Source organism: Anopheles arabiensis, chromosome 2 (genome assembly GCF_016920715.1).
Source record: "Anopheles arabiensis isolate DONGOLA chromosome 2, AaraD3, whole genome shotgun sequence".
In the NCBI taxonomy this organism is placed as follows: Eukaryota; Metazoa; Arthropoda; class Insecta; order Diptera; family Culicidae; genus Anopheles; species Anopheles arabiensis.
Genome location: NC_053517.1, coordinates 41,613,015 through 41,640,145, shown reverse-complemented (window position 1 = coordinate 41,640,145; position 27,131 = coordinate 41,613,015). Strand labels below are relative to the sequence as shown.

Genomic DNA, 27,131 nt, shown 5'->3' with positions numbered 1-27,131 from the left:
ATCGCACCAGCAGCTCTTTAACTAACTTACCGAAACTCCCTCCGCATACCCTGTCCCCTCGCAAAGCCTGTACAAGCTGCCCAATCATAATGGGCAATAATTGAATCGACTTCAATTTCACCGGAAAATGGTACCCAGCGTGATGGTCGTGGAGGAGCAGCGATTTCTGCCGCAGCGAAAGAAAATCGACTCCCAATTGCGTGGAGAGTTAAAAGTGAAATTTGTAATTTCACATTACCGCGCCGCGGTTGAGGGGAAAGTCCAAAATTGACTGTCGCCCGAAAAGCCGAACCGTATCATTGCTCCGCATGATTGTGCGGTGAACTTTTCCTGCTTCGCCACCTTCCGGGTCGGCAGCGTCGGCGGGGCCGGCCACACTTGTCGCGAAAGTGCACAACCTCGGCGGGGTTTCGGTTCGGTGCACCGCGCGAATCATTTATTGGTTGCGATCAATTTCAGGCGCTAATTAGAGAGTGCCACATGGGGCTGCTTGGTGGGAGACCGGGCACGGGAAGATGCGTTAAGGATGATTGATATATGGGTGCGAATTTTTTATGCGATGTGAACATTGAGCTATTTTAACTTTTAATTTCCCTGGATGGAGCTGGAGCTTACAATATACAATATTTAATTGCAACAAACAGTTGTACACGTCATCGGAGCTGCTTTGCTGTACTTTCCATCGAATGATGATGTGATTGATTTGAAAGAAAGATACGCAATGTGAAGGTACATTTCCTTCACTTTCATGGAATAATTGTTAGCCCTAATGCGATGACCCACCTGTGCGAGCATATAAACAAATGATGGAAATTGTATGCATTAAACATGCGCACGTTTCTTTTCCACGTTGCCTTGCCCCCTCCAATGAAGCCGCTCGAACGAAAGCCAATAAGCAGTCGAATGGGCCAATATTGCAGATTCGACGAAATTTGCACATCTCCACGGCTCTTCGCATGCACGACAGGGCTCGGACTGGGACCTTCCCAGATTGCTCGTCTGCCCACACCGGCGTTGTCTAATAGTCAATTTTCCATTGCTTTTCAGTGCGTGCAGCCATTTACACGCTCCATTTACGTCACCAGCGCCACATGCCACATGATGGTGGTGAAAATTAGCAAAATTGTGCAGCGAAAGCTAGCGTGTGATGGTGCGACCTGAAAGTGCATACATCTGGCTTCATTTTCCAACCTCACATTATTGCATCACACTTGAATCTTAAGATGAAATTTGCTATGCGTAGCGTTTTCTCCCTTTGCCGGTAAGTATTATTCTCCCTCCGAAGCGACCGCTTGCTGAGGATGGATTGTTTCCCCTGCCATCCATGACTAATCGCAACGCTTTTGTCTTACTCAGTGTATGTCCTTGCGCAGTTCGGAAACCCGGAGCTCTAGCACAAGGTTCGTTAAGTGACCGGGAAGGTATGCAGCTATCCTTGAACATACATCAAGGACGGGGTACGATTGCTCACCACAAAATGATACGAATTTCACCTGTAATCACACTAATTCACAGCCAATGGCAAGGCTGACGTTTTGTTTGGCATTGATAAGAATAATGATCCGGATTGCCGGTCAGTCAAACTTATGTAGCGGCGGAATGATGACGAAATGGGACGGTTAGAGAAGAAGTGAGGTCACATCAAGAAAGCTTATGACGTGGACGATAAATGGAAGATTGGCTGAACTCTGGTTGGTCCATGGTCAAGGCAGTGTGGCAGTGACGTGTGGGAAAGAATTTCCGGTCGAGTCGGGATTTTTGGTTTGGGGTTTTATACAGAACATGTATCACATTTCAATCTGTGTTGCTTATTAAATTTTCTCTATGAGATAGCAACACACTTGAGTTGTCTGCGTGACTGTATCAATATATGGCTATGGTATGGTATATGGCTTCTAGCATTTCTCGCGTTTAGAATGCGTTTAGAATGCGGCTTTAACGTATTTTGTACGCTAAATTATGCGGATGTAGTAAAACAAGAGAAAACGGTGATGGGTAAAATTTAAAGTTACTCTTATTAGTTTCGTTCATTTTTACAGCAATTCAAACACATGCCATACCAAAATAGAATGCTGAGATGTGAAATTCCAGCAAATTTCACTCGTCGCTTAAATAAAACACTAATTAGCCACCCATTATGGAAGTGATCTCCGTCTCCTAATCATTAACCCAATGCAAAAGCACACGTCAAACATTATGCAATCGACAGATGCACCCGCCGCGGCGTAGACTGCAACTACTGCGTTTGCTACAATTTTAATTGACTTCGCGTGCGATATCGCAATCGCACCTTACGCCACAGCAGCAACACACGTACCCGCGGCTAGCTTCCTTATCGGCACCGACAGGCTTCAACGTGCCCGGTTGATCGCTCAATCAACCCCGAACGCCATCTTCTCCAGTGCCAGGCAAACTTTTTACCCTTTCGATCGCGCATCGTAGCCGTCGCGGCTTCAGTCTTCAGTCCGCCAAGAACGAATCCACCAATTCTTCCTGACCTTTCCGTGAGCGCGCGCGCGCTCGCGCGTTCGTCATCACTCCGTCCTGTTCCTCGCATTGCGCAGCCAACCAAACGAACCACTTGAAACTGAAGGCTTTGGCGCGAGTCGGTACTCCAGCAGCGTAACTTTGACGGCGAATGCCAAAGCGCACCCGCGAAGGGATTTTTTTCTCTCTCGCTCTCCATTTTGTGCCGTGTTATTTTCTTGCATCTAATGCGATCCTCAGCGTCTTGTGCCTCCCCCCAGCGTTCCTCTCCCGTTAATGAGTGTCGAAATGTCAAAGTAAATGTCACGCTTCATAGGCGCGGACGTTGCGATTTAGTGCGTTGGAAGTGGTGGAAAATCAAACGAAAATCATAACCTCATCCAACGCCGTCAACACCGTACGGCTTGGATGGGGGAGTGGAGATTTTTATTTCACTTTTATTTCGTTCGCCCGCTACGACAATGTCAGGCGCGGCTCGGACGCGGAACTAAAAACGCCAATGACCGGCAAATAATCGAAAGGTGGTAATCACACATTTCACACCCGGGTGTTTTATTGTATTGTTATTCTTTATACAAAACTGTCTAGAAACTTCTAGGCTCATTTAATTTCATTAATTAGATTTCTATTTTATTTCATCATTTGCTTCAATATAATTATTACATTTTCCCAATCGATTCGTTGGAATGTAATGAGAAAATATTAGCTCAGCGTTAAATTAATCGAGAAACATTTGGGTAAACAACGAAACACACTCGCTTAAAAACTTGCCACCTGGCCGGCAGTTTGCGTATGGTGGACAGTGGTAACAGTGTTATGCTAATCGTATCGTACCGTCTCCACACATAAAAGCAGCCAAGGAACCAGTTTCGAGTTTTTGAAGGCAAACCCGCCGCTGCCGGTCCTAAACTAGTTAGGAATTTGGCTTATTATACAACCTAGCCTCCACACGCCTTTTTTTTTTGCAATGTCTCTTGTCAAAAATGTCCAGACCGTGTTATGTGAGTGTGAGTGTGTCTGTCCCGTACCTGTTCCTTGCTCAAGATCGGGAGTGTGGTGAGATAAGCTGCACCGTACAAACGCAAGATAATAGCGATTTTTCATGACTCTGCGGGAGTTTCACAACAACCAGCATTGTTTGACATTTCTTTTAAACATAATTAATTTGCAATATATTAACACAACCAAGCCTATAAACAGAGCCAAACTCGCGCCTTCTTCCCGTGCCATGTGTTGGAGGATACAATTGGCTCATAAAAAGGCTCATAAAATGGCCGTAAATTTGATCCTCCGTAATCCTACACCATCGGCTATCGTTGCTGAGCTAAATTTTCTATTCTACGTCCCTTTGAACTCTCTCGACACACACATACGCACACACACACGACACATCAAGCAACTAACGACAATGGGCGGTTGTGTCGCATGAAGAAACGCATTTCGCCACTAACCATCGGCTGACATTATTCAGTCCACCAAGTCGGCATCACCAAACATGGCGTATCATGGGCAGGTTCTTGTGTAGATCTGCGGTCCCCCTTGTTTCACGGATCGCTTATCCGCTTGCACCGGAGAAGGGGAGCAAAACAAACTGGTCCGAAAGCGTATCTACAGACGGACGGGGGGCACTTTGTGCAAAACCCCATGCGCGTTTCAACCCTTGTGCGAACCGGTGCAAATGAGTATCGGTAGAATGGAAGGTAATGGAACAAGAACAACGCCTGGCTCGGCACAAACGTCACACCGATCTAGTTTTCAAGCTTTGCCCACGAAGCACAGGACAGCCTATACCGCCGTCCACACCGAATATGTGTGCAACACGACAGACACAGGCGGTACAGCAACAAAAACAACAACAAAAAAACCAACCCCTCACAAGACAAAAACACGTTCTCCCATGTGGAAGACCTTGAGCCGATCGTGGTGGCAGAATTGAAAGCAAATCTGGTGCTATCTCGCTCTCGTTGTCTTGCGGTGCGGGTTCGTCGCTTGCAATCGACGACGAGTGTCTTTCGTTGCCGTGCGCGCGCTAGGGTGAACCCACCGACCGGCTACTATCGGTTTGGGTACCTACCCCCTCTGGACGGTTGCGCGGTCGGATCTTGCATTGAGGTCGCCCACTCCCACTCCCTTTGCTGCGGCCGCCGAACCTCAAAGTGGTCGCAAAAACTACTTCTACAACTACTACCACCACTACTGCTGCTGCTGCTGCTGCTGCTGCTACTGCTGCCTCAGATTCCATTCCATTTCCTACAATATGTTCTGAATGGTGGAAGTATTGTTTTTGTCGTTGCTCTCCTTCACTAGTACCATACTTTGTAGTTGCATTGTTTGGCTTTGTTCTCCCTTTCTCGTTTCTATACACCGATACGCTAAACCCATTGTCATTGCTTGCGAATGTGAACGCGTTTCAGCTCAATTAGAAACAAACGTTAGACTAACCTCGGAGTAGGATGGTTGTACCAACTCGCACATCCTTGCCGATCGATAAACAATTAATCATAGAGCCTTTAATTGGACTGCATCATTACCACGTTCGAGTGATCTTGTTTTGATGGGTACATGGCGTTAATTTGATTGATCGGCACACGGTCGCGAATGGCCACGGCCATGGTTTGGTAGTAACGCCGATGATTTTGTATAGAAGACAATGCAACATTCTATTCTAACACTTTCTCCACCTTGGAGAGGAGTGCTGAGCCACACAAGCAGAAGCAGATAACCTTGTGAAAAGTTTGCAATTATTTATGTTACGCTAGAGATCATCTCTTGCACACCATACCTGCAGGAGCATACGCTGCAATTGAACTTTGTTTTCGGTAATTTGGCAGTAATTTAAACTCAATCGCACCGTCAGTACTGCGTGAACACTTTTCATTCGGCCGAAGCCACACTCAACTGCTCGCGCGGGCTAATTTTCTGGAGCAACACAGCTGCATCGTTAATTTAATGACACGCCACGTTTTAATTCGGTTTCACAAGAACAAATCTCACCGATGACGGTCACTGGCACGACCAATTCGGTGTCGACCGAAACCTTGACAAATGCCGCTGAAATGGTGCGCTCCTCTGCGAAGGAGAAATCAATTAACGTACACCCCCCTGGTGGCGATCTTGGCGAGATGATGATGCTGTGTTCCAGCTCCCTCAACAAACGCGAGAAAGAAAGCACACGCAACACCCTGAAAGGTCGCACTGGTTTTAATGAGCCACAGAGCTGGGGATTGTTTTCGTAAGGCGAGGAGCACAAACAAGAGTCGGCAAGAGTTCTGAACACGTGCGATGTTTTACACACACACGATTTCTCGATCCACGTTTGGGGTAGGTTTCTATTTTCACCGGTCACTCGATTTTAGTGGACTATTGGTAAGGTCGAAGTCAACAGTTTACCGAGTGGGTTTTTGTGTAATTGTAGCCCACGCGCGAACGAAGCACGCTAACGAAGTAGTCTTCATTTATGAGTGCCACATACAGAACTAGGAGTTTTAAAAATCTCTATACGTTACCTACCATTTCCACATTCTAAGCTTCTTAACAAATAAAATAATAAAAAAAATCCTGTACAAAATATTGATTTTGAGAGTTCTTGAATTCCTCGGACTAGAAAAAGAACGTGTGAAGCAGTATACGACTCAAACTGTTAGAAGCTGAAATAACGGAGAAAGAACGTTACCCAAAACATTGTGGATGCCTTCAACCCACTCGTATTTCCGTACTTTAACTCGTTCTGAGCTTATTGCGCCTTTTTATTTAAACTCCCACAGCTCTTTTAATGTAAGTATTACATAGTACTACCTTCCTTCCTTCCTTCCTTAACACAACCACACATACAAATCCGCGCTGCATCATTGTTTGCGGGCGCACTTCGCACACTTTCGAAAGCGGTTCAGCTGCTACAACCCGTTCTTCCCAGTTTAGCGGCGGCCGTAATTGGTGACAAGAAGGAGTAGTTGCCATGGCGCCATATTTGGCCGATCGATTGTTGTGAACGGGCATCCCTTTCGAACCAAGCCTTCGATTCTAACTCCACCAGCCAGCCCGCTCTGCACCTAAAGAGCGAAGTTCCGTCCGTCACCCAAAGACAGCAAGCGACGACCTCCACACACCGGGTGGTAAGCACGCGAATGCAATGGCAGTACACTTCACCGGCGTACCTTCCCATTCTTCCAACAATCTAACACTATTGAACGAACGGCAAGCTTACGCGAGACCTTCCCGCACCGGGGAGTGGTGCAAAGTACAATAAGATTACAGTCTATAGTCTTACTGCAGGATGATCACTGAACGCGAGCCATTTGGTGCATCCTCTACGTGTTGCAAGCGGCATACGATCGCAGCGGATGCCACAGTCAAGTCCACAAGCGAACCAAGTGACAGCACCTCGTTGACACCGGTACAAACCGATCGCAAATGCAAATGCGTGATAGATCATGTCGTGTTTCGGTGTGCCGCCATGTTGAGAGCGTTGGCAGTCGACCTGGCTGTCTGGTTGTCTTTGCACTTGCGCTTCAAAAACGTGCTCCATTCTTACGATTCTTCTACCCATCTTCATTGCCGTTGACGATATCGATGGGAAAAATATCGCCACCGGAATCTTGTCGTGCTTTAGCACCTTTCCTACCTCAAGGGCCACCGGGTCGTCTACCACAGAACAGGGATCGTCTGCAACTTCCCATCCTTGCGAACGTATTAGAGAGGTTACCCTTTCCAGTGCACCTAACAAGTGTAAAAAAACGCTTTGCTACGAGGCCTTTCAATTACAACTGTGATTGTGCACTGTGATACACGCTGTACCTCAAGATCGACTGCACTGTGCTTTCCAACAGCTAAACAATTGAGCACACGCTATTCCAAAACTTTTGCCTGAGCACAAAAAGTTCCCAAAATTATCTAAAAGAATAGTAATTAAGGAAAGCTACGCATGGGTCCCTCTCGAGTGATAGTGTGTTGCACTACGCCACTAAAGTGATTGGTAATTCCAAGCCACACCAAAAAACATTCCAACCAAATACGAAGAAAAAAACCAAAACAAAACCTCGCATGTAAATGATGGAAAGCTGCAGAATTCCCAACGGCTCACATCGCCAGCCGATCGATGGCGCAGTAGCTACGTTACACGCATGCTGTGTGTCGTGTGGAATATTTTATAGCGTCTGAAAACCACGCACCAAGCAAAAGGGCAAACGAAAGAAATTACCATGCCATTACCAGCTCAGGCATAAACAAAGAAAGTACGCTCTCTTCGGGTTGTACCTGTGCCAAAGCGAATAAACGAGCAGAGAGGTTTACTATGCAATATGTTAATAAAATAATGTAAGGGAATTTGTTTAGTATTTACTTTTAAAACAAGGCAACTACATACATCGGTTCAATATTTAAGTAAATGGTTATAAATCATTTTATTCACTATAAGAGAACAGGCATTTTTAATATTTCCAAACAACCAAGACATAAGACGTTCAACCTTCGTAAACCAATGCTCCGCCAGACGCAACCTAGACAAACAGTGTAGTGGCAAAAAAAACAGGGCAAGTCTAAAATTGTTATGCCTGCACGTCTCACCGTTTCGCGGGTGAGACACTGAACCGTTGCATAATGTTTGCTCTTTCCAGTGCAGCGAGCTGCAGCGTTAGTGCACAGGCAAAACTCTCACGGCACTGCTGCACTTCGGAGAGGCAAAGCACACAAAGCAAATTGAACCGAAACTGAACGGAATTGTGTACGTGCATGCTGATTGTTTCTAGTTCTTTTTTTTTTTTGTGTGCAAAAATGAGAACAGTAAACAGAGCTCTTAAACACATACTTACGGACTTAGAAATAGTTTTTTTTTTTTTTTGCATGAAAGTCCATCAAATTGGTTTATTGCAAGGTATAGATCTGCAGCATTTTCATTATGTACTTTATTTTATCAAAAGACTTGCACGAAAGCACTATAAGCGACGAACCTTTAAAAACGAACTGTTGTGAATTATTTTACCACAACTGCACAAAAAATTAATAAAGTAACAATAACTTTGCAGCTTAATCACATCCCTTTCTGGTTACAGCACGGTTAAATCATCGACCACTAGGAGGAAGATGTTCCGGTAAAGCTTTCAATGCTTCCTTCACAATGATGCAATGACTGACGAAAAACAATGTTTTTCCAAATAAGTGGTCAGCTCAGGGGAGACTATACCATAACACGGAGTAATAACAGAAAACGAACACTCCTACATGTAATGGGAAATTTACCATCGCTCTATCTTATGCCAGAAAGAAAATTCAGCATCGACGTTACATATGCTGCACACATCACCAACGATTGGGTGGATGGGTTTCGATTAGATCAGTTAGACCGCATTTCCTTACTGCCCATTTTATGCCCATCCTCTTCCATCTTCCAGTTCACATTTCTTGTTTGTATGTTTGTGTATGTGTGTGGGTTGGTGGGATAGTAAGTTAATTAATTTCGACTTTTATTAGCCCGCTTTTAGGCGGAAAGAAAGTGGATGCGATATTTAAACGATTCATGCACGGATATTAGCTAACTATCACGAGCTCGATAGCAGATAAGAGTAATTAATATTGTGTTTCTTAAAATCGCAATGCAACACTTTTGAAGGTTTTGACTGGCACAAACAATTGTCCAAGGCACAGCACGTATTTATTTCTAGTACAATTGCTTAGCAGCAAAAGAACACGTTTTTTGTAACGACATTAAAACGCTTTTTGTTTACATTTTTTCGGAGGATTAAAGCATGTTCCTCAACGGTTTGTTTGAATTGTCATAGAGCAAACATTTGTTATTCATTTACAAGGCGGTTATAACGTTTCAGAGAATCAAGAGCAACAATTGTTTACAATTTTTTCTTTTAACCTTTCTGTGCATCACTAATGATACCAAAAGTTAAAATACTCAATTAACCATAAACTAATAAGCCCTCGTCTTGTGTTTATTCATCCTACATTGATCTAATCTATATGGCGATAACTTTCTCTGTATCATAAAACAGAAAACATATTATGTTTTAATGGGTTGCCACCCCTTTTACTATTCAATACTTACTCTGCTGAGCTGCCGATCTTGGCAACACCAAGCCAAGATTACACAAAACCGCCAGCCAAAGCATGGCGGACGACGGCGCTGGCATTGCTGCCCTTCTGCCACCCATGTTGTTGCTTTTGCAGGACCACTGCTGCTGATTGCTTCTGCAACAATCCGTCTCGACCTTGCAGCTTACTCCTGCTGCTTTCCCTCTCTACGGCGGGAATGAACGGGAAAATTTCAACCTCAATACCAACACACGCACACTCTCTCACACACACACACACTTTCGCTTTATGCCGGTCTTTTTCTCGATTCGGATTCAGCGCGGTGAAGGGCGAGAGACGAAACTTCGATCAATTAGATCGATCGATCGCTGGAACATTGAAACATTTTCCTATCGATTTGCAAACACTTCTTGCCGCAACACGCCAGGCTCGATCGGCGATGCACCCACACACCGCACGCGTATCGTTTTGCTGTGTGGAGCCAATTACTACTCCCCACACCCCCTCTTGTTTCTTTCTACCCCGTCCGCCACTGCACAGCCTCCCTTTTTTTTTGCTGTGCTCCAACCGAGTGTGAAACTTTTCTTTTCAAACGGAAAGTGTATCACTGCATTTTCCTTTCGAATTGCACCACACCGTCTCCGTCTCTTTTGCACCAAGCACGGGGTTGCGATCGCGCAGTACGCTAAAGGGAGCTCGCGCCCACTCTAACGCTTCTCTAACTCGGACGTTTCTCTCTTCTATCGGCAAACGATCCACTCGAACGATCACTGGCGCTGCTCGAATCACTCTGTTTACTCCGGTTGACAATTTTGCATTCGATTTCTTCTTGCAGACACGTTTCTCACTCACTCTCTCGCTTACGTTCCTATCGGCCCTTGGTTGGTGCGCGACACCCGAGAGGAAGGATTGCACAATATCGATTTCTCCACGGCGATCGGGTGCAAGAAAAGGGGACAGAGGGTTGCTTTTTTTTACTTCAGGTTCCCGCTCGCTCACTCGTGCACACGTTTGCGCTGTGCCGTTTGATTTAGCGCTTTGCAACGAGCCCGAACGAATGTGCTGCTCGATTGCGACACACCGGTACACCCGCGTTTGTGCGCTCACTGCACGGTCCCACCAGCCGGAACTAGGCAGACAACGGCTTTCGGTCCACCCGCCACTGTCGCGACACTATTACGAATGCCCGGCACATAGGACTTGAACGATCGTGCAGGCGACGAACCAGTACGCTCCAAATATTCACTTCCGCCGCCGTGACGTTTTCGGTGAGGATTTTTGTTTTTTGAGAGGTTTTTTTTGGTTTCAAATACACATAAATCGGAATCTTCACACGCCGAAAACCTCGAAAACTACACCACGGATTTGTTATTATTTCTTTTTCGCTGTTCGGTTTCTGCTCGTTATGCGTTCGATGCTCGATTGTGCATGTCGTCGTTGCACAATGCACGCCGCTACGGTCGCTATGCTGCACGGCTGGTAGACACACACGATCGCACCACCACGGTGGGTCCGAAGCTTGGGGAAAGAGAAACCTCACCGGAATCGCAGACAGGCAGGGCCTGTGTATGAGCCTTCGGTAAGGGGATGGGTCGTGATCTTACAGCAACGGAGCTGCTGCTTCCCGACGGAGTGAGCGAAACTTTGAAACTGAAACGTGTTTTTTCTCCAGCACTACCCAACCATGCAGCTCTATGGTTCGCGGTTTCTTGTGGCTGTTGGTTGCGTTTCCATTTGCTGATGGAGGGGATAGTCACTGAGAGCGAGCGTGAGAGCGTGCCTAAGACATAAGGCTCAACAGGCCGTAAGGTATGGTGCGATTGAAGGTTTGCTGGCATGATGAAGAGAGTGAGAATCTCTGAGAAATTGTGCAAGTTGCTATGAGGCAGAGATGTTGGTTTTGATTTTTGGGTACTATTGGAACAATTATTTAGCACACAAGATATTTTAGAACAAATACAAACCTTTAAGATCTCAATCTATTAAAATAAAAATAAACTTGTTTAGTTGATTAGTTTTGCTAAAAAAAAAAGAACACAATGCACATTTTTTACACATGAACATTTAATTCTCCATGTTTTTAGAACACTTTTTGCCCAATAGATGTCGCCACAGGCTAAACGTTCCTGATCATTGAGCGATCAACATTTTTCATTGTTCTACAGTCTGTTCTCGAGTTACGCGGATTCGGAGATACGCGGTTTTCTAAATTTGACGGATCAAATGTAAAATCAGTACAATAAATTTAATTTAATTTAATTTTCATAAATTCAATCCACTTTAAAGTCAAAAATATTAGAATATTCTGTAAGAATCGTATCAAACAAATGGTAAAGTGTATATATAAGTACTAAATTGAATAAAAAATACCGAGTAACCATTTGTATTTTGGTTAAAAACCACGATAATCGACTTACGCGGATATTCCAGTTATGTGGATTCCTCTGGAACGCACAAACCGCTTAACTCGGAAACAAGCTGTATTTATCGAATGATTGTTTGATAAATATCGTACAAATACAAACTTAAGTTCGATATTTCTTTATGAGGCAATCCATACGTGTCCTTCATTTGTCCCAAGAAGAATATTAAAACAAACAGACTTTATGAAATGAGCTACAAGCATGCTTGGCAAATAATCTGATAAAAATTGTCAGAAATACTTATTTCTTCTCAACATTTTAAGTTTACGCGACAAATGTTACTTGTCCAGCAACAACATCCATCGCGTGCTTGTCGTGTGTGTCGTGCCGCTTGTGCTGCGCGAGACCATTGCAAGAACGCGGCATAATGTCGGCCAACGGTACTCGGTTTACAGCCGGGTTGGGTACTCCACGCACCTTCGCAACTGTCAACGTCCGCTTGACTGTTCATTTTCTGTAACGGCGTCATGACGCTTGTGATGTGAGTGCGAGCTTCGAAAAGTGGTATTTTTAGGTGTTCCAACGCAGCAAACGAGGTCCAGCACAGTGACGAAAACATCCCGCCGCGTGGTGCCGAGGTAAGCGAACCGAATTCACGTCGGGGCATGCGGACCTTTCGTGCGTATTTTATGGGCGGAAAATATTGTGTTTTGGAAGGTACGCGCATCGCGCCGTTTTTGTTTGTACGCGTAGCGCCACTCTCCCTCTCACGAGATACCGACGGCGCGCTTGGTTTGTTGTATCGAAGAGATCGTGCGGAGGGTGGTGTGTGTGTGTGTGCGTGTTGAGTGCGATGGGAAGGGAAGGGACGGCATTGTTTTCCGCGGCAAAAGTTTATGCTGTGTGCATCTAGCAGCTAAGCGAGCGCGGGAAGTGCAGCCCCAGGGGCAGGGTAGCAGCGGTACAGGCTGGGTGTGGATTCAGACTGACGCTATCAAACGGCATTCCAATGTGCGGCTCGCATGACACGTTCTCCCCCCTGTCCCTTTTCATCCACCAACGACACTAGTGTGGTGCGTGTATTATCAGTGGGATAGCAGGTCCGCCGGAAAGTGATTCTGCTTGCTGCTTGCAAACCATATCGCAGATCTAATCTATAGTATGCTGTGAATTACAACTGTTGAAGGTAGTTCATGGTGTTTGATTGGTGTCCCATGTTGGAGAACAATTCCCAATGTAAACGATAAGACTCGTAGTGTTTTGTGCATACATTGAAATCTAACATTAAGCTTTGTGGTTTACTTTTAGCTACATAACATTTAAAAAAAGAGCGCTAACGAGAGGTTTGAAACATGGATAGCCGTAGCCGTGGTAAACGGCTGTCAACTGTGGTTACAGCGGCAGCAAGCAGCAGTACCGCCGCTGCCAAGGAAACCGCCCCTGCCGCGAGCAACGTGGAGAAGAAGAAACCGGGCCGCAAATCCCTGGCCGTCACGGCTGCAGCGCGCAAACGGTCCGCATCGCCCCCGAAACGGAAACCATCGCCCGCTCGGAGAGCTTCCCCGGCCCGCCGCGCTTCTCCCGCCCGAAAGGCTTCGCCCGCCCGTAAAGCCTCCCCGGCGCGTAGAGCTTCGCCGGGCAGAAAACCGAAGGCAGCAACCGGCACCACCGCTACCGCCGCGTCCACCACGGTGACGAAAGCCGCCGAACCGGTCAAAGTGAGCCCGGAGGAGCCGAGACGCTCGCAGCGCATCCGCGCGTCGGAGGAAAAGGTTGACACGGTGCTGCAATCGCTGAAAAAGTCACCGGTCGACAAGCGCCTGTCGGTGATAATGGACGATGCGGAGGTGAGCGGTATCTTGAGCGGCCGAACCACTACGCCGAGCAAAAGCATGACGCCGAACGTTAGCCGCCGGTCGAACGCGATCACACCGACCACCACGACGGAGCGCAGCCGGGCGACGCTGTCCCGTTCGATGAGCGTGCTGCAGGATTACTCCGATCACGAGGACGATGGCGACTTTAAGAGTTTCCGCCGGACGCACGATAATGGCGTGGGCGACCGGTCCCACTCCCAGCGCGGCGTTACGAAACCCATGTGGCAGCAGCCGCTGGTCGAGTTTGGTGGAGCGTTCGGTGCCACCGCCCTGTTGCTAGCCCTACCGCTGTTCATGTTCGTGACGAACCACTTCTGCTCCGGCGCCGCCCACCGGAACTGTCAGTTTGTGGTGCCGAAAAGTTGGGCCGAGTTCGGCACGCTCTCGACGTACATGAACAAGGAGATTGGCACGTTCTATGCGGTGTTTGTGGCCGGCGTGGCCCTGCTGACCGGCCTGCCGATCGGCAAGCAGGTGACGCTGATGGAAGAGTCGAACCAAAAGCGCTCGCACGTCTTCAACGGGCTGACGGTTGCGCTCGGTACCGGGCTGGCGGTGTTTGTCGCGGAGTACTGCTACAAATACCCGCTGCTGTCCGTCGTCAGTCGCGGCTACAATCAGCTGCTGGTGCTGAGCATACTCACCGCGCTGGCTGTGGCGCTGCTCGCCTACGTGAAATCCCGCACCGTGCCAGTGGTGGAGAGAAATCCGTACGCAAGAACTGGCAACTTTTTGATCGATTTCTTCGCAGGCCGCGAGCTGGATCCGACCGTGCTGCACGTGTTCAATCTGAAGCTCGTCACGTACCACGTGTCGGTGGTGCTGGCGCTGCTGTTCAACGGCATCATTCTGTACCGCAATCTCCACTTCGCCGCCCTGCCGGAACATCTGACCGCGGCGCCCATGCAGGAGCGGCTGCTGTATTCGCTGCAGCACCTCACCTGCGAGCCGGTGCCGGTTGCTGCCGCTGCCGTCACCCTGCTCTACCTGCTGGATCTGCTTGCGTACGAACATCATCTGGCCGCTTCGTTCGAGCTGCAGCAGGAAGGTTTCGGCGCCCAGATGCTGCTGCGCTATGCCGTGTTCCCGTTCGCCCTTACGCTGCTGCCCAAGTACGTGGCCGCCCACAAGCTGTCCGATGTGCCGCTGTGGGCCGTGGGTGTCTGCGTCGCTCTCGCGCTCGTTGGACTGTTCGTGAAGCGAGCCTCGATGCGGATAAAGTATCTCTACCGGTTGAATCCTTTGGGCGAAAAGGTTGCATGTAAGTATCAACATTTGGAGATGCGTTTCTGCAGCTGCTTCACACTCACCTGCTCTTGCGACATTCTATCTTTCTTCCCACAGGTTTGGAAACGTATCCCACCTTCCAGGGCCGGAGATTGCTGGTGGCGAAATGGTGGCGCTTCGTGCGCCAACCGAACTATGTCGGAGACGTGCTGCAAACCGTTGCCCTGCTGCCACTGCTCTACTGGCGCTTTGCTTGGCCGCCGGTGCTGGCGGTTCTGTTCACCGTCGTTCTGCTGGTGCATCGTGCAAAGCGGCTGAACCTGCGCAACGCCCGCAAGTACGATTCATCGTGGCAGCGTTACTGTAGCACCGTACCGTACCTGCTCGTCCCCCGCGTCTACTAAATGTTTGTCCCACCACCCACCCGTCTGATCCAACTCACATCCAAGCTGGTGCAAAATCTATCCCTCCCACCTTTTACACTGTTCCCTTTTTTTTCTTCAACTGTACACTGTCCACTGATTTTTGTGTACTGTGCGTCTCCCTCGATTCGATTGTAAAAATGTGTGTTTTTTTGTACTTTCGTGTTTTGTCAATGCTAAACAATAATTTAATCCTTTTAAATTCTTCGGCAATCGGTTTGTCGAACGGCGCATTTGCTCAAGGGCGCCTTTTAATGGTTTTATGTGCTGCTAGGGTATAGAGTGTTTGTATCTCTTGGTTTGGAGTGAAATTATATCCAATTTTAATTTACCTTGTGGAAGTTACATTGCAATAAAAGCAACACAATCGTGTGTGTGTGTTAGTAAAAACGACTGCATCACGTTAGGCAAAATAACAACAATGATGAACGTATAGAAAAGCTTAAAGTCCCTAAGAAATTAAACAAACAAAAAAGAATTAGGTGCGTAATATACGAAAAGAGAGAAAACAACAAACAAATCAGTGAGAAAAAGACAGCGAAAAGGTCTCAGGGGGATGAGTCCGACAGTGAGCGGTCTTTAAATTTCAAAACAAAAATTTATTGCAAAAAAAATCTAAAAACATATTGCTAAAATTATCATTTTGTACAAAACAAAAGAAAGCATAGATGGTAGTGGCAAACAATTGTACAAAAAGCTGTGTACAAGTGCTCCCAACAACATCATCGTAAAAGTTCCATCTCTCGCTAGATCAATTCACATTGGCACAGTACGATACGGCGAGCACACGCATGCACGCTCTCTTTTAAACAAATTACACAGTTATGTTTGCAAGCCCTCAGCGTAATACTCAGCAGATGCAGATAAGCATGCAGCACACCCATGGTGCAGTCTTGGCATCTTGAAACCAAAAGTACAACAAGAATCTACCTTGTAAATGGAGAACACGCAGCGCCTTTCGCAGAGGGAAAGGCATTAATGTGTTTAAAGTAACTTTAAATTGCCACTGAAAGGTAGAAACCGTTTACAAAATTGTGCTCTCAGGCAGAATGCTGTGCCGCATCAAGCGCGCAGACGATTTCAATTAGGCCATTCTAATGAACTCTTCTTAAACCGTAGTTGGCGAGTCTTATAGACTCCCTGTCTAACGGAAAAACAGACACGCGGAGGGCTCAGACGTGTTGATTTTGCCAATAGAAGTAAACATTAGTCTGTTAAGTGATAGCGATTAATTTAGATCGATTAATAAGATATTAAATTTTAAATAAAAATGCAAGCAAAAAAGTTGATTGTTTCCTTACCGTCTCCGATAGAATCACGCCTTTTTTCAGCTTTCTGGATACGGCTCAGCGATTCGCAGCTTATTTCTTTCCAAATACACTCCGATCTTAACAACGGGGGCTTTGTGTTAATTCTTCGGACTCGTTATTATTCATTCAGTCATTCGAGTATTAATCTGGAACGCATCGTAAATGGCTTAGTGGTCAGGAGTACTGGTAAATAGGTAAACTTATCCAACTAAGATTATCGTGTACAGCAAAACGGAATGTTCGAATGAATGTTGGACAAGCCGGGAAATTTAAAAGTACATTAATTGTCGAAAAAAGCGGCCTGCTTTAATGCGCCCCCTCTAACAAACCGTATCGGGCTTTGGGTTTCGTTTGCTGTTAGTATGCCTGTAAATGCTTTGCTTATTGTCTCATTATCATTGTCTCCGTGGGGTAAAATGTATTTCGTTTTCGTTTTGGCACGTTTGCCGTTGGCATGCGTATTTGAGGTGCGTTTTTTAACACACCTGTCCGATGAAACCATCTAACATACTTAACTTCTTTCAATGTTCAGCCATGCCTATCGCATCTTCGCCCGTGTTTTGGACCTCTTTTGTGCTGTTTTGTGTGCTGCGTATCATTTTACCCATGTTCCCATGTTTCCCCACCAACATGATGTGATGTATTACGCCTTGTTTTCCCTGCTTACTGTCTCCCCTACCTGCGTAATGCGTGCGGTTTTAAAGATAAATTCTCCGCAGATCAGTCGGCGAGGTGATCATACTGCACTGTGGGCACAGCTTCTTGGCCCCTAGCGTGTGCAGCCAGCACTCCTCGCAGTACACATGCCAGCAGCAAACCGACACGATCGGTTTGCGAAAATCGTCCATACAAATCAGACACTTGGGCCGATTCTGAATGTACCCTTCGTATTCGCGTATCTTTGCCTTGAGCGACTCGATGATGCGACGCTCCGTACCTGTGGCCGGTTCGGGCTCACCCTCCAGCCCGGCGGGCAGCGAGGTAGGCAGGCCGGACGACGCCGGTGGGGCAGTAGACTTGCTCGTACCCTCGCCGGGGTTGCTTTCGGCCGGCGGTTTTACGACCGGCGGATCGTTGGCAATGAGCAGCTCGCGAAGCGCACTGCTACTACCAGACGCACCACGGCCCGTCACTATTACGTCCCGCTCCGAATACTGCGGTGGTCCGTATACCTGGCTCTCGTCGCCGTCCACGTTCAGCTCGTCGTCCGTATCGTCGGCGTAGGTAAGCCGAACGCCGAGCCCACCGTGCGCACCCGGCCCAAGCATGGTCGTGCTGCGCACACGCTTCTGCCCGGCCCACTCGTACACCTCGAACGATTCGCCCTCGACATCGATGCTGGCATCGTCGTCGTCATCGTCGTCATCTTCACTGCCGCCGCCGTTGGCCGACGCATTGGTGCCGTTGCGCTGCGGTTCGGACTTTCTCAGGCACGCCTCCACGTGCAGCGTGATATCGTCCAGGGTAACTTTGTTGCAAATGGGGCACACATTGTCTTCCGGTTTCCGCTTTCGCGACTTTAGCTGCAACGGAGAGCAAGAAAACGCATTAGCACACTGGCACCGATAGATGAACGGCAATTTGCCGTGCTACCTTCAAGCGCGCCTGTCGATTGTTTTTGATCTTCTGATACGTCCCCCAGCACTCATCCGGCCCGACGGCCGGACTGGCCACCGTCTCTTCACTGTTGTGGCCGTTCGTTCGAGCCGTCGGCAGCTGACCACTGCCACTGTGACTTGGTCCTTCGCCATTGCTGTAGCTAGGTCCGGCCGTTGGTCCGTCCTCAGCGCCGCCAGCGCCGTAGGGAAGCTGTTTCTTCGGCTTCAGGATGCGCTCGAGCCGATCCACCTCCACCGCAAAGTGGTGATCGATCTCGTGCAAGCGTAACGTAACACCGCAAATCGGGCAGCACATTGGGCTGGTTCTGCCCTTACGCTGACGAAAGCCCCGGCCAGAATGTTCCGACTCTCCGACTTCCATGTTTGGCAACGCGGAACTGCACCTACTGCACCGAGCACGGGAACATACTGAATAACGGGTGGCGGTTTTCTGGCCCTGGGAAAGTCTTCACAACATACTGCACCAGCAAACGGGACGGGAAATGGGGGAAACTTTCTTTGCGGTGAACTGTGAAACTCGATATTCTTATGCCGTTGTTCTGCGGTGCGTAACATGCAATTGTTTACATCGGCAAACCATCCATTTCGTCGATGCAATTGTGTGAGTGTGTTTTTTGCCTCCGAAGCGTTTGACATTTTGCCCTTTTCGCCTGGCCGCGTTGCCAGACTGATTTTCTTCAAGAAGATTTCCACTACCAAGAATCACCCATAAAGTATTTCCTAGTTTGTTTTATATTTATTTTACATTAAACTTTCATTGCAAATAAACAAATAAAGTATAACTGGTGCATTCTAAAGATGGTTTGGCAGCGTTTACTCTGCATAAGATAATGAATCACCCTGTGCGGACGGGGCGAACATCAATTCAAACTGGCAGCACAGTCGCACAGATCAAATTCAGCGACTTTTTGCAAAATGACAGTTGTGAACGAACCGACCACCAAGCGGACGACCGCTTGTGGTGTGAAAAAAGTGATCAAAACAAGCCGGAAATCCGCCTGTTTGTCCCGGAAACGCTTGACTGTCCAAGCCGCAACCCGAAAGACACGCATTCGCTTCACCATGAGCAAAAAGCCGATGGTTAAACGCACCAACAGCCAACTGTCGGTCGGGCCGAATCTTTCCGCCGGCGGTGCATCGGTAAGCCGCTGCGAGGAACAGCTCGATGCCGCCATATTCCGGACCCTGACCGTGCTGACCAAGCGCCATCAGCCGACGGACGAGTTTAGGGCGCAGTTTTGCCGGGGCGCGTTCCTGAAACCGAACACGAAGGCCTTCATCCAGGTGATGCACTTCCTGTTCAACGTGTACGATGCGCGCGAGTTCCGCAAGCGGTTCTACTGGCCCATCTACGACAAGGGTGCGGAGAATGCGTTCCGCACCTCGACGGTCGAGTACGTGAACAGCTTGATCGAGCGGGGCAAGCTGGTCGGCATGGAAAAGATAAAGGCGCACGTCGTCGTCCTGCCGGGTGGGGCCAAATTCATGAAGTTTCTGCTCACGCTGATCAAGTTCGTGCTGCAGGAGGAGTTGCGCCGAGCGAAAGCGTCCAGCGGTCTTGCGCCCGACGCTGAAGTTGAGCCGATCACAAAAACGCGCATCGCCCAAATGATCGCTTCCCACAAACGTTTGGTTGATGTTAGCGAAGGAATTCGCGGCACCATTCGAGAGGACGTTGCCGCACTGACGGAACGGACGCGCAAGATTGAATCGCTAATCGAGACAGTCCTGCAGGGGTGCGATTTAGCGCAACAGATGAACTACAACAAGCTGATGCTGCTTTGGGACGTGCGGATAAACACGCAGCACAGGGAGCAGCAAAAGATCCGGCAGCGCATGCAGGCGATCGCCGACGAATACGACCGGGTGGTGGAGAAGACGGAGAGCAAGCTGAAGAGCAATGAGCTGACGCTGCCGTTCACGAAGGAGCAGCTCAAGGATTGCCTTGACAAGTACACCGCGCAGCCGGGCATGGAACAGGTGCACCAGCACGCGCAGGACGTGTTCGACGGCACCGGGAAGCTGCATGCGGTCAAGCTGCTGCAGCTGCTGTCCGAGGACGTGCTGCCCAGCGTGGAACAGTTTTTGGCGGCTTTTGTGTGAAAAACCCCGATGTCATGAAGTACGAGCAGAAGGAACTATCCAAGGTCGCGATCAAGTTCGACGAACTTCGTCAGCAGATCGATATGCTGCAACGCAGCCTGCCCCCGCTCGAGGACTGCCAGCTGCGGGACCTGCCGGGCGGGGACGAAAGTCCCGACAAGCTGGGAAAGGACAACTTCGCCATCAAGAACAAGCTGTTCTGTACGCCCCCGATCGTGATGGACTTTGACGCACAGTCGGACGAGTTTCACGCCGCCGCTCTGGCCGGGCCAAGGAGTCACCAGCGGCTGGCACTGTTGAACAGAGAGGATGTGCACGCGATGAACGCACGAATGAAGTTACTTTCCGTGAGTTCGTACCAGTTGCGCAGTCCGAAACCAGCGCCAAAGCATCTGAAGCCGTCGACGGGCGATCAATCGAACGTTCCGCAGCCACCGAACGCGACGACGGGCTTTGCCGTGCCGCGTATCGCACGCAAAGAAAAGCTAAACCCGCTCACCATGCTGAACCGCATCAAGGCGCAAAGCCAAAAACAATGCAGCTCCTCCCGCTCCAATGGTGATGCACCGCCGGTCAATAGTACGATGAACATATCGACGCTGAGCGAGATCACACTACGGCCCGAGTTTTCTTCCACCCTGCTCGGGACGCCGGAAAAGTGTGGCCCCGGTACGGTGGGTCGCACGCCGAACGAGGAGGACGTGGAGCGGAAACCAAGATCCGTCCAGACGCTACAGGTTCCGCAGCAGCAGCACCAGCAGCAGATCAAACGGATGGTTAGCTCACCGACCGTACACTCCAGCCCACGGCTGATGGCAATCTACGCCGGTTCGAACACGTCCAAATCGACGGTCTCACCGAAAACCCTGCTCCGTGGGCCGGGAGGCCAGCGAACGTCCCTGAAGCGAAGCTCACTGATCGAGAACGAATCGACGGTGCATACATCCCCCTCGGGAAGGTTGGAATCGCTCGTGAAGCACGACGAACTGCCATTACAACGTTGCTTACCGTTGCCATTGGCGCTCGAGCCGGAATCGGAACCGGGTATCACCAACAGTGGTCAAGAATTGGTGGACACGTCCGAGGACAAAACATTGCGTCCTGAGGTAAGCTGGTCGATCTCCAACGGGTGGGAAAAGACGCAATGTCTTACTGACTTGTTTGTTTCTCATTTTTCTTCCCACTTCCCACAGAACGGTGGCCAAACAGAAGACCTTTCCCGCACACTCCTAGCGATCAGTGCCGGTGGCATTAGTCAGATAGAGGTTGGTGAAGCTGAATGTAAACCAGCAAGCGGTGAGAAAACCGGCGAAGACTTGCACATTCCAGCGCCGGACGAAGACGATCTGTTCAATGTGAGCGACGGAATAGTGACGGATTTTGAATGAGTTGTTGGTCCGTTCGAGTCGTGGACGTTCTCGTTACGTTGATTTTAAATCGTTAAACTTTCATGCAACGCTTTCGGTCTCTTTCTCTGTGTTAACTCATGTTATACGTATTAGAATTAAGTATATAGGAAAAAGAAGGCTTTATATAAAATATGCTTTTTATTGAAATAATTTGCCAAAATAACTCGATTATTCATTCACAACTCATTACACATCACATTACTCACAACTCACAAAAAAGCCAGACACTAAAATTCGAATAAATTATTGCATCAAGAAAATAACGCCGTAGATTCTTGATAGTTTAGTCTTCATCAAATTCTTTTATTGTTTATTTGCTTCTTTTCTCAGTCGATTTCAATTTCCCTGCGTAAGAGATCCCCTCTTTCCCTCGTAAACGCCGTTCCAAATTGGCGCAAAAACAAAATATCAACATTTGCCTAAAATTCTATCCTTACTGTACTGTGTGTGAATGTGCAGACCGCACTAGTGGCACTTTTGCCTTTATCGTGTGTCTTCCGTGTGTCTTTTGCTGCCTAAAATATAAACGGTGCACTACTACCACCCACCTTCGTCAACGCACCATTGTAAACTGGGCCCGAGAGATAAAGATAAGGGAAATAATACTCTTCCTCCCATCCATTATCGCTAGAATACTACTCCCATGGAGTAAAAACATTAACCAAATTGTGATGGATGAGCTGTTGGTAGTGTGTGAATGGAAATGAAATAGGAGAGGGGTTGGCGCAATTAGTTTCTTTGTACTTTGTTAGAGAACAGTATCCACAAAAAGGACGGGAAAGAGGAAGAAAAGATTTTAAAAGAAAAAAAACACATTAGTTAACAGGTAACGAGGAACAAAAACAAGAAACACGTTGCAGTGGAGAAGTGGTGCCAGTGCTACAAGTAAACGAAAAAAACATGTAAAAAGGAAAGAAAATAATGACACCTAGATGATGATTGGTTGCTGCAGCTTGCTTAACTAAAATGATGATTTGATAAATATTAACACGGCACGAACGTTAATCTAACACGTTTATGTTTAAAGTCAGCGCTATCTAAACCTAACCGCCCTCCTTTGCCCTCCTCCTACTCAGAAAGAAGTAGTGTACGACACCCTTATGCTACATTTTACTGTAATTTTCGCTTCCTACCACCACCGCCCGCTGCTTTTGCCGGAGCAGCTTTCTCATCACTTCCGGATGCTTCCGTCGTCTCGGCCGCGCCATTGGTGGTAGGTTTGCTGTCTGCGGCTGCACTAGAACTGCTGCTAGCTGCCTCCGGTTCATCGCCATTCTTTGTTTCGGAACGTTTCGCCTGACCGTTTGACGTACTCGCAGCTTCTGGTTTCGTCTTTTTGCTAGCGGCTGTTCCTTTCGTTGGCGCTTTTTCCGTCACGGCCTGCGGTAGGAACGAAAAGAGTGACAAAAATGAAGTAAAGTTGATGAGTAAATGACAAACTGTACGAATATGTCTTTCACACCCTTCAATAGCATCTAACATCCAAACACCCAACTTACCGGCGTTTCCTGCACAAGGAACAAACTGTGCTGACCACCGCTGGACGCTTTGAGGATCACCTTTCCGGCCACCTGCTTGCTGGCGATGAGCACCGGTTTCGCTTCGTCCGTCTCCAGCCCCGTGCCGAGCTGCAGGCTCGAACCCATGCCCCACGCGTACAGCTCGCCCTTGTCTGTCACGGCAAACGAGGTACTCTCGCCGCAGCACACGCTGACCACCTTCTTGTCGCCGAGCGCCGCCACCGGTTGTAGCGTTTTCGCGTCTTCCGTAACGTCATCGCCCAGTCCCAGCCGGCCGTACTCCTTCCGTCCGATGGCGTACACTTTGTGGTCAGTCTTTAGCACGAGTGTGTGGTGCTGACCGCCGGCAATCTGGACCACCTCGTCGAAGCTCGTCGGTTCCGGCACGAACACGGGCTTCACGACGTTCTCGCTCGGGTTCGGTATGCCCAGCTGGCAGTAGTTGTTCAGCCCGAACGCAAATATCCGCCCCGTCTGGTAGTCCTTGTAGAAGGTACAGTACGTGGTGGCCCAGATCGCTTCGGCTACGATCATTTTGCCGCGACGCGTCACGATGCCCGGCTGGAGGAGCTGTGTTTTGCCGCGCCGCGATTCGCCGGACGCGGCCCGGATCGAAACGCGACCGAGCTGGCCCTGCTCCGCACAACCGACTGTGTAGATGTGACCGATGTCGGACAGCAGCACCAGATGGTCACAGCCGGACGCTATGTCCACCCACCGGTTGCCCGGCAGCACCTCGATCGGCAACCGTTTGTTGCCCTCGAGCGTAAGGCCCATGTTTCCGTGCGAGTCCTTGTGAGAAGAGAGACGGGATGCATTAGTATCGGAGCGGAAACGCATCATCCCGTGCCAATACGGCCAGTCGCCTATACGTTGAAGGTGATGGCAAGAAAAATCGGCACGGTATCGGTATCAAAAGAACATCCACTCCCTCCTCATCCTTCACCGACACACACACACACACACGATTTTGGAACGCACCATCAGAAATGCAGTTGTGTTGAGCATGTGATCGGGCTAGTGATAGATTAGTCTGAATTGAGTTCTACCGCCCATGGAGAGGACGGACCCCCCCCACAGGTTGATAGCTCGCATATTTGACTCATATGGCTGGCAATCCGCTGTTTTCAATCAGTGCCCGAGCCGAAACCGAGAGGTTTGCACCTTTCAAGAAGCGGCCAGGACACTGCGTCATCCACAACTGATGTATTGCTGGTAGCGAACGCTCTTCTCAAAGAGCTGCCTTGCTGAGGCATATTCGCATGCCTTATCTCAGACCTTCCCGAAGCAAACAACCAGAGTAACCAGGTACTCGTACGGGTGCTCCAAGTGCGAGATTACCACTAGCCTGGGATCGATTGCCCCACAACGACCTTATTCCATCCTGTGCGACCATGTTCCTATATACTGTGTGTGTGTGTAAGGACGAAGGGTATTTAAAAGCAATCCAAATTCCGTTGCGTACAATGTTCGTGAGGTACAATAAAGAGGAAAAGAAAAATGGTCTCTCACAGGTAAACACAAATGCAGCCTGTGAACTCCGTTAATGACGAGGGGAGAGGATTTAAAGGTCCCTGCCGTTTCCATAACGACAGGGATGGTTATAACTTTTTTCTGCTCTCTCTCTCTCTCTCGTTCCCCTTCACGCTACGGTGACTGTGGGAACAATCGCGAGAAGGGTCGAAGAATTGAGAACTAATTTGGAACGGGAATATGGAAACTTTAGTTTTTCCCCCTCGTCTTACCGGCGCCCGGGCAACGGCTGCCAGCTGTCACACCGTGCCTTCTCGCCCAATGGACGTTAATGTACCTAAATACAATACCCGAAATAAGACCAATAGTAATAATAACATCTGGGAATTTTCCGTAGCAGGTAAGATACGCGACGACGGGGGCACGCTCTCCGGCAAACCAACACCACGCGGGGAAGAACTTTGGCGGGAAAGCCTCCAGATACGGAGACGCCGCCAGCAGACCCAGCTGGGTACATACACAGCCCGCGGGCAGTTCATGTAAGGGGTTTGTAATTATTTTTTATCGACCATATCTAACCGTTTTCAACTTACCCGGAAGGAACCCCACGCGTACACGCGTCCATCGTCCAGCAGACAGGCGGAATGTGAATCGCCGGCCGAAATTTTAACGCACTGTCCGGGCAGATCGATCTGTTTGGGCTCAAACTCGGAACCCTCCTCGGACGTGTCGCGGCCGAGCGCACCTTCGTCGTTACATCCGAACGAGTACACCGTGCCGTGCCGCGTGAGGCATAGATTGTGCATGCCGCCGGCCGAAATCTGCACCACGTCCGAGAGCCCCTCGATGACGGCGGGTCGCGTCTTCTCCATGACGTCTTCCCCCATACCGAGCTGACCCATCTCACCCTGACCGCAGGCTAGCACGTTCCCGGATAGCTTGGGTAGCGTTGCCAGCGGAATTTCGACTGCAAAGGGAAAAGAAAGATGATTGGTAAGTGCAACCGCGCATACCAATGCATGACGTCGCACGAAATATGACCCCGCAGTGGAGTTATTTATAGCCATGCACGAAATGATAAGCTAGATGTGGGGGGGGTAGGTAGCCAACTTACGTTTCTTCGTCCGTTGCATCTTTGCCGCTGGACCTTCGCCCTCGGCCGGCGTATCCTTCCTCGGTCGGCCACGTCCCATCTTGTACAGGGGCTGCAAGAACACACATACACACACTAAATCGGTCAATAAACTTTACTTTTCACCAACGCGGCCACCGTCACCCGGGTGAAGATGCCACGCCGTTTTTCGCACACCATCACTTTGCACTGAATTTGAGGTTAAGCTTCGCATTTTTCCGCAGCACAATTGCTTGCCACAGCCAACCTGCAGGCGCCACATACTACTCACCGGCTTTTCTCGCTGCTCGGAAAAGATTACAACCACCCGTTCCTCACCGGCGCACCGATTTCCGTGAAGTTTGAGTACGATTTAAACAATTTCTTCTGCTGCCACGCCGTTTTTGTACATGTTCAGGGTAAGCGTACGAAAAAGACGGTCCGTTCTGCTACCCTGCTAGAACGGAAAGGATGAGAAGTCCCATGCAGCACTTTGAGCAGAGTGACCAGAAATACCGATTTATCTGTATTCCTACCGATTTTTTATATGCCTACCGATTCACAGATGACCGCCCTAAAACTACCGATTTTCCATTTATCCTACCGAAAATCACAGATATTTGATTTTTCAGTCGTTTAAGCTTAATCTGTGGCGCTTGGGATACTGTTTCAAGGATTGCTAACCTCATTTGTTACTTATCGCGCTGATGCACGTTTGTTTGCCTGGCACTTTTTATTTTTATCCGTTAAAATTTTATGTCCATATTAAGTAGAAAATGTCAGTTGCGTAGATTCCGAGAATTTCTCGTCAAAGAAAATCATTTAAATTTTAATTTGAATCTCGCTGTCGGCGGTTAAAGCTTACCCGATAGAGCGTTTCTACATACACCGAGAATGCAGCTGAGAGATGGCTGTGAGAGAATTGACAACCGGTTTCTCACGCTGGTGTGTGTAGAAGCTCTGAAAAGCGCCGAGATGAGACTTTTAAAATGATGTTGAAAAAATCCATTTTAATCGCTAAAATGACATCAAAAAAGTTTCTTTTGCTTTTTAATAATATTTCTACGATTATTAGACGGCAAAAATGCAAACTATAATTGATCGATCGCTATAAACTGCCAATTCAATTTTTTCTCATCTCCATCGTTCTTTGCATGCCGAGGAGAATTCTCTCA

General features: G+C 48.5%; 5 protein-coding genes across 9 annotated transcripts in view; 2 read left to right on the top strand and 3 right to left on the bottom strand.

The window, feature by feature from the left end:
• LOC120894069 (mucin-5AC) overlaps nt 1-11,166 on the bottom strand; it is a 45,971-nt gene extending 34,805 nt beyond the window's left edge. For both annotated transcript variants that reach the window (XM_040296433.1, XM_040296434.1), the window contains exon 1: nt 9,536-11,166. In XM_040296433.1, coding sequence (XP_040152367.1) covers nt 9,536-9,641 — 106 coding nt within the window. In that variant the 5' untranslated portion in view covers nt 9,642-11,166. The remainder of the gene's footprint in view (nt 1-9,535) is intronic.
• A 1,222-nt stretch (nt 11,167-12,388) lies between these two features.
• Nucleotides 12,389-16,695, top strand: LOC120894444 (lamin-B receptor). Of its 3 annotated transcripts, none has more exons than XM_040297036.1 (3): nt 12,389-12,523; nt 13,194-15,023; nt 15,107-16,695. In XM_040297036.1, exons 2-3 carry the CDS (start codon nt 13,238-13,240, stop codon nt 15,391-15,393), a joined length of 2,073 nt encoding a protein of 690 aa, XP_040152970.1. In that variant the 5' UTR covers nt 12,389-12,523; nt 13,194-13,237; the 3' UTR covers nt 15,394-16,695. The 3 variants fall into 3 exon arrangements, with proteins under 3 accessions (XP_040152970.1, XP_040152972.1, XP_040152971.1); XM_040297038.1 differs by lacking the exon at nt 12,389-12,523 and adding an exon at nt 12,565-13,071; XM_040297037.1 differs by lacking the exon at nt 12,389-12,523 and adding an exon at nt 12,565-13,121.
• A 118-nt stretch (nt 16,696-16,813) lies between these two features.
• Nucleotides 16,814-18,949, bottom strand: LOC120894445 (E3 ubiquitin-protein ligase RNF220). Its single transcript, XM_040297039.1, has 2 exons — nt 18,315-18,949; nt 16,814-18,244 (listed from the first exon to the last, which is right to left on the bottom strand). Exons 1-2 carry the CDS (start codon nt 18,699-18,701, stop codon nt 17,420-17,422), a joined length of 1,212 nt encoding a protein of 403 aa, XP_040152973.1. The 5' UTR covers nt 18,702-18,949; the 3' UTR covers nt 16,814-17,419.
• Nucleotides 18,950-19,262: 313 nt separating this feature from the next.
• On the top strand, nt 19,263-22,002 carry LOC120894126 (augmin complex subunit dgt6). The gene is given in 3 exon segments (XM_040296509.1): nt 19,263-20,426; nt 20,429-21,549; nt 21,637-22,002. Coding segments are annotated over 3 exon segments (2,340 nt in total). The 5' UTR covers nt 19,263-19,402; the 3' UTR covers nt 21,832-22,002.
• Nucleotides 22,003-22,124: 122 nt separating this feature from the next.
• Nucleotides 22,125-26,442, bottom strand: LOC120894128 (regulator of chromosome condensation). 2 transcript variants are annotated; one of them, XM_040296511.1, is made up of 5 exons: nt 26,249-26,442; nt 25,960-26,073; nt 25,439-25,812; nt 23,352-24,164; nt 22,125-23,232 (listed from the first exon to the last, which is right to left on the bottom strand). In XM_040296511.1, exons 2-5 carry the CDS (start codon nt 26,036-26,038, stop codon nt 22,963-22,965), a joined length of 1,536 nt encoding a protein of 511 aa, XP_040152445.1. In that variant the 5' UTR covers nt 26,039-26,073; nt 26,249-26,442; the 3' UTR covers nt 22,125-22,962. The 2 variants fall into 2 exon arrangements, with proteins under 2 accessions (XP_040152445.1, XP_040152444.1); XM_040296510.1 differs by having other exon boundaries at nt 25,960-26,050.
• Nucleotides 26,443-27,131: the final 689 nt, after the last annotated feature.